The sequence below is a fragment of the Lutjanus erythropterus genome, chromosome 3, assembly GCF_056507025.1.
Source record: "Lutjanus erythropterus isolate fLutEry1 chromosome 3, fLutEry1.hap2, whole genome shotgun sequence".
Taxonomy (NCBI): domain Eukaryota; kingdom Metazoa; phylum Chordata; class Actinopteri; order Lutjaniformes; family Lutjanidae; genus Lutjanus; species Lutjanus erythropterus.
This window is the reverse complement of record NC_139319.1, coordinates 47,594,919-47,601,769: the sequence shown is the minus strand read 5'-3', so window position 1 is coordinate 47,601,769 and position 6,851 is coordinate 47,594,919. Positions and strand designations below refer to the sequence as shown.

The 6,851-nt window shown below is 38.2% G+C and overlaps 2 protein-coding genes across 2 annotated transcripts; both read left to right on the top strand.

Annotated features, from left to right (window-relative positions):
• The first annotated feature begins 1,801 nt into the window (after positions 1-1,801).
• On the top strand, positions 1,802-2,237 carry LOC146330940 (histone H2A-like). The gene has a single exon (XM_084714394.1). The coding sequence runs from the start codon at positions 1,802-1,804 to the stop codon at positions 2,183-2,185; it is 384 nt and encodes a 127-aa protein (XP_084570520.1). The 3' UTR covers positions 2,186-2,237.
• Positions 2,238-5,073: 2,836 nt separating this feature from the next.
• Positions 5,074-5,554, top strand: LOC146330939 (histone H4). Its single transcript, XM_084714392.1, has one exon. The coding sequence runs from the start codon at positions 5,192-5,194 to the stop codon at positions 5,501-5,503; it is 312 nt and encodes a 103-aa protein (XP_084570518.1). The 5' UTR covers positions 5,074-5,191; the 3' UTR covers positions 5,504-5,554.
• The last annotated feature ends 1,297 nt before the right edge of the window (positions 5,555-6,851 follow it).

Here is a 6,851-nt window from a genome sequence, read left to right as displayed (position 1 = left end):
ATTTATTTGATTTGCATCGTCAATTTTTGACTTTCAAACCAAGACTGAAGAATATTCAAACAAAGCGTTTGATTCTAACTCTTAATTATCAACTATAAATTACATCACCAATCAGAAAACAAAATATTGCTAGAAAGAAGAGATAAAAAAAAATATAATATCACATCACTGAAAAAACATCCAGCAACATGAGTGAAGCCATGTAAAGCCAACTGACATTCATACAGAAATGTCATTGGTGTTAGTGGCTCCCACATTAAGAGAACAAACAAGAAGAAAACAACATTTGGAGAAAAAAAATGCAATGAAAAAATGGTTGCCATGTGTCAGACCTCACATCTTCACATTAATCAATTTATTTGTTCAGTTTTTCACCCTTGTGGCTGTGGTGCTTAAAGGGAAATTCTGTAATAAATCATTAAATTCTAAACAAGACAGTAAGAAACTGGACTTTATACCTTTGTCCACTGCACTTCATCCACTGACATTTTAAAGACAAAGAATCTGAAAATATCAGAACATTATTTCAACATAAATGTTTTGTTTTACAGCACGAACAACAATAACATAAGTGTGGGTGACCTATCAGTGTTTGATTTTATGAATTAGCCATCTTAACAGTTTATTATTCCAGTGTTCTAGTTAATGTATGTTAATGAATTAATTCCATTTAAAAATATTTCAATATGAAACCAAAAAAAAAATCTTTGAGCTTGCCATTTCAAATGAATTACTAAAATTCTATATTCAACATTTGATAAATGTTTTTTAATAATAATGACTCTTCGTTTATTGAACATATAATTAATGTGATTATTAAGTTAACGTCAAGGACTTTAGTGACTGATAAAGTAAATAACAGCACTTCCACCGTTTCATAGAATGATCCACATATGAAAAATCCAGCTGGATTATCCAGTCAGTACAGAGTGCAAACCAGACAAAAATAACTATCGAAAAGGAGTGGAAATTCTCTCATATCGTTGGTCAGAAGATACATACATAAATGTCAGATGTTCTAAATCATGATCTACAGGACAAGCATCTTTTGGATAAAACGTACCAAATAATAGTGAAGACATATTTCAAATGTCATGGTTTTGATACAATTATCGGTATTTCACGAAAAACAGCAGAGGTGGAAAGGTGCTCTTTTTAAGAAATAAATGCATAGAAGAGCTTTTCCCCCCTACAGCGTGTGATAAATTTCATAGATTTGTGGCATACGTTTAAAATTACGATTAGTTTGAATGTCCAAAACTTCTTATATAATACAAACTAATGACTGATTTACCGCTTAATTTGTTTGTTCATTTTCAAATCAAGCAAAAAGTAAAGAAAGAGAAATTATTTGTTTTTCTTTAGTGTGCAAGAAGCTGCTTCCTGGGGGCTTTGCCTCCGGTGGATTTACGAGCAGTCTGCTTGGTTCTTGCCATTCTTTCTTCTCTCTGTCAACAAGAATAAAGTAAAAAGGGGAGACACGCTGCTCTTAAACTGTCTGATCGGCTGTGATCAGTGACGCTGCGTCAGACCACTGCCTCCTGATTGGTGAGGGGCTCCTCTTGAAGCTCAACACCGACGGGAGGAGTGACCCACTGCCCGAATCTCCGCTGCTGATTGGAGACAAATCTGTTCAAAAAGTCCGCCACAATTCAGAGCGGTCGACCGCTGCTGGAGCCTGTTCTCTGGTTGGTCTAACGAACCTCCGACCGTCCAGCGCGCGCTCCGCGGAGATATAATGGAGGGCTGTGTTGGTGTGGCCTTCAGTTTCTTTGAGTTGTATCTCTAGAAACATCATAAAATGTCTGGACGAGGAAAGACCGGTGGTAAAGCCAGAGCTAAGGCAAAGACTCGCTCCTCCCGTGCTGGGCTCCAGTTCCCTGTTGGTCGTGTTCACAGGCTGCTGAGGAAGGGCAACTATGCGGAGCGTGTTGGTGCCGGAGCCCCCGTCTACCTGGCGGCTGTGCTGGAGTATCTGACCGCTGAAATTTTGGAGTTGGCTGGAAACGCTGCCCGCGACAACAAGAAGACCCGTATCATCCCCCGTCACCTGCAGCTGGCTGTCCGCAACGACGAGGAGCTCAACAAACTCCTGGGTGGAGTCACCATCGCTCAGGGCGGCGTGCTGCCCAACATCCAGGCTGTTCTGCTGCCCAAGAAGACCGAGAAGCCCGCCAAGAAGTAAAGCTGCTCGAAACACAACTAGACCCCCAAACGGCTCTTTTAAGAGCCACACACTCACATCATGAAGAGCTTGAAGTTTGTCGTAGTAGTACTATTATCAAGTCAAGTTGCCTACTACAAACTTTGGTACGAATCATGAAGAGCTGTTTCTTATGTCTCTGATGCACCAGTCACAAACTGTAAAAACAACCGTGTAAGGAAGAAAACAATCTGTTCCCTGTGTTTAGATCTACACACGCCCAGAAAAGTATTAGAAATATCACTTTGCTGTTGGTAGAATATCTGAGCTGCTGTATTCACATTTGAAACTCTACATATAACAGACAATTATCGTTATTATCCATGAGCGCATACATGTTGAGCATGTATGTTTTCTGTATCGGTTTTGTAGTTTTCATGCAGTCGGCAGCAGCTGAGTTTTGTTGCAGCTTTAAATCTCGTCCATCATATTGATCATGTTTATCTTCAACCTAGAGCTGCTGTCCTATCTATCTTTACCCGATAATGTAGTTAAAGGCACGTTGTATTACGGTTTGTAGTCTTTCAAATGCCAAGAAAGTTTTATTTTCACGAATTCATCTCTACAATCACTAATGTAAACCAAATTATCCAGTAATCATCCAAACATACAGTTAACGTATATAAGCAGGTAAAATAAATTGGTAATATCCATAAATTACTTATTATATTGAGAATGAGTATTTTAAGTACATGTAAAATATATCCTATCCCACATTTTGATTCTTCAGTGTGACTATAAACAATTTAAAAATACTGACAGAAGTTCAGACTTTTCTTTACATATGGTCACCAAACATTGAACAAGTGGCTCACCAGTGAATTCAAGTAGGACAGTGTCAATTTACCAAACAACAAATTAAACCTCACAACAGTCAGTTTGTAGCCTGAACTTTTAGATGGTCACATCAGCAGAAACACAATACACAGATATGACAACTTGTGTTTTTCTGCACAATGTACAAAACAACATATCTGATGAAGGCACAGTTCACGACTTCAAACTAAAAAAATCATAAATGCAGAAACACTGACAGGTGGGTGTTTCCTATTTTAAATCTCTGTTTATAAGAATTTAAGCACACCAAAGTGTTAGATATCAAATCATATCACAAATATTTTCTTTGTTATGTTTTAAAAAAAAAATAGTTCAAATTGGATATTTACATGTGGTACAGGGGCTGTGATGCCTCTCTAGCTTTAATTTAGGCTCTATGTATTTTCATGGTGATATTTTTCTTTCTTTCTTTGTATTTTCTATCAATAAGTTTTACTTCTAAATACTTAGTTGTCTAATATTTAGACAGTTGAACACTCTCTATTTGAACCATTTATAACTGCTGTGTTTGTTAAATGTTCTGATGACAGGTGCATTTCCAAAAATGTTTTGCTGCTGGGCTGAAGCTCTGCTTTGACAAATTAATGAATGAGTTTCTTTAATTTGCAACTTCAGCAGAAAATCCTGTAGGTCAGCACATCTGTCAGTACTTATTTTAAATGTACTATAGTGTGTCATGGTAAATCACATTCTACTTTGTATTGCTGTGAGCATGAAAAGTGCTTAAAAACATATTTTCATCAAACAGGCCTACATTTAAGAAACGTTTTCATATAACAGTTTAAAGAATGGAGTTAGGGTTAGAAGTCATTAATCAGTAAACTAAAAATTAATATTTTATATTTTCTAACTAGTATGTCTGCTTTTACCATTAAAAATCTGTAACATGCTCATTACAGGTAAATTGTAGATTATCAGTATAAATGCACAACTACAGTCAGTATCAGTTTATCTGTACAGTATTTGGATTTTTATTGTAAAATGTAATAGAGTTGAAATAAGAAAAATTAAGTGTATCACTTTTCACTTTCAGCTGTTAAAAATGCAGGAATTACCACTGAGGCACCATCCAGTGAAACTTTCTATATTTTATTTCTCTAACCTGTGTAGAAACACTTCCTGATAGTGTCTGTACTGAATTATATGAACAATAAACACTTTTTGCCATTTTGTTGTCACATTCCGAGGAAATTGTCATTTCCATCACAACACAAAATTGTGTTTTTGTGCTATGTATGAACATACCTTGTGTTTTGAAACAATTTAATGAATTGACCAATGTGTATAAATAATTTATTATCAGGGTTTAAAGGATAGTGATTTTACATTGTTAAGATGAAAATAAAAGATTTTAACTGTTTAATTTTAATTTTAACTGTCTCATGCGGCACAATTATTATTTTTCCACTTTAGTGAATTAATTGTAATAATAATAGCTGCACAATTTTAAAAACAACTTTTTTTTAGAGCTATTGTGTCATTTTAAACATCGTCCTGCACTCTGTATTTAATAACTTAATTCAATAAAGATTTATATTTAAAAATGATAATCAAGCCTGTAGCTGTTTATCATCCAGTTTGTCTTATTTCTTTATTGCCTCCAGAAAGTCACACAGACAGGGTCAGTGCAGTGCTGCCATCTGGTGGAGACTCATTGAAATCACTCTGGTTTGATTTTAACCCCCCTGTTATGAGCAGATGGATGGATAAATGTACTTGATCAGTTTATTTACTTGACCTTCAGTGTATTTAAGTTGTTCTAGTAAGCTAGAAGTGTCAGTCAGGATGTTGGTTGCTGCTCCACAGAGCTCAGCAGCAGCTCAGGTTCAGCACCTGGACAGAGATCTGCTCTGATGCTGTCAGTTCAGAACCTCGGACAGCGACCAAATAAAGAAAAAAACACACTGTCAATGTTTTTGTCAACAAGACAGAAACCAACATTACTGAGTGATCTACACAGTCACACCATGACTGTTGAAACTGGACTTTAGTCCAGCAGGTGGCGCTGCCAAAGAGTTAATCATCAACCGACATGAAGGACAAAGAAGAACAGACCAGCCTCTATTTTCTATCACGTCCTCAGTGAAGATTTAAATGAAGAGTGCTGCGGCATTTTTGGTACATTGACATTATACTGTCTGAGTTAACAAAATGTCTGGTCGCGGAAAAGGAGGTAAAGGACTGGGGAAAGGAGGCGCGAAGCGTCACCGTAAAGTTCTCCGTGATAATATCCAGGGAATCACCAAGCCCGCTATCCGCCGTCTGGCTCGTCGTGGTGGAGTGAAGCGCATCTCCGGTCTGATCTATGAGGAGACCCGCGGTGTGTTGAAGGTTTTCCTGGAGAACGTCATCCGTGATGCCGTCACCTACACCGAGCACGCCAAGAGAAAGACGGTGACCGCCATGGATGTGGTGTATGCTCTGAAGAGACAGGGACGCACTCTGTATGGCTTCGGAGGTTAAAGTCTTCATTTCAGCCATTACTAAAAAGACAAAGGTCCTTTTAAGGGCCACACACCCATTCTGTGAAGAGCTGGATTTCTGTATTAGATTAGGGTTCTTGTAATATATATCAAAATAGCCATTACACTGTTCAATAGGATAGTAGTGATAAAATCTATAATACATGTGGCTCACACCATTTGATTACAAATGTAACTAATTTTTCGTTGATTGGCCGATGTATCAAAGCTGCACAGTACCCTCTCTACAGCTTCTATGACCTTTATTTATTCAGGTCGAATCATTCTATCAGGAAATATCTCATAATACCATTATCTCATCTTACATGTGATAGGAATATGGTAATATGACAATAAAAAAACTGTTTGACCATCAAAATAACTTCCTAACATAGTGTGTGAATAAGACAAATAGACACGTACGATTCATACATTTATTTCGGACTGCATAGTCAAAACAACTCCAGCACAGAAAAGACAGAACGTATAAAAACATACAGGTGGCTGGTCAGGAGACACACACGGACAGCACGGTCTGGACTGCTGGCAGACTTATGAGCCTGCAAGGTGGAGAAAAAGACAAAACACATGAGCCCAGTTTGTTCAATTAACTTATATTATACCCATACTTCACAAATAAACACGTACAAATAGACACACCAAGGAAGGAAAACGTCGCTGTCCCCTTTTTCCCGGCCGCTGTGTGACCTTACAGAGCCACCGTACTTAAGAGACCTGTAGCTAATAGTATTAGCCCCTATGCTCTTTAGCTATTAAACGTGTTAAAAAGCACCACAACAAGACCTCCAAATAACCCATGATTCATACTGTGTCACAGGCAACGCTGTATGAAGCACCAGCAGAAAGCATGACTTGGAAAATATGAACCACAAAGTTCGTGTGTATTATTTTGCGGGGCGGTCTGACAGCCCCGGCTAGACCGCGGATAGCTGCTGAACTCTGGCCAGTTCTACAGGAGAGGCAGAGGCGGGGGGGGGGGGGCTGGAGGGACATGACAGAAACAACTGCAGTCTGTTGTGTTTTCCACACACCTACGTGAAGTGGATATTAACTTCACTTACAATGTAAACACACCAACAATAGTCCATAACCATACCGAACTATGAGAAAATGTTACACCAAGTCATATTTACAAATGGATCAGAAGAGCCTCCCTTCATTAGCTGCCAGTTACCTGACCCTTTCCCAAATTCAACACTGATTTCTTGTCTAAATGGACACTGTTCACGTGCTGGAAAGACTTATGGCTACCTAGCAATGGCTAAATGAAGTTAGAGCTAGTTGATACATTTGCTGGTCAGGTCTAAGCAACGTTTGCTAACCTAGCT

Excerpts from the sequence above, each read along its gene's own strand:
- LOC146330940 (XM_084714394.1), top strand. The coding sequence starts at position 1,802 with ATGTCTGGACGAGGAAAGACCGGTGGTAAAGCCAGAGCTAAGGCAAAG.
- LOC146330939 (XM_084714392.1), top strand. The coding sequence starts at position 5,192 with ATGTCTGGTCGCGGAAAAGGAGGTAAAGGACTGGGGAAAGGAGGCGCG.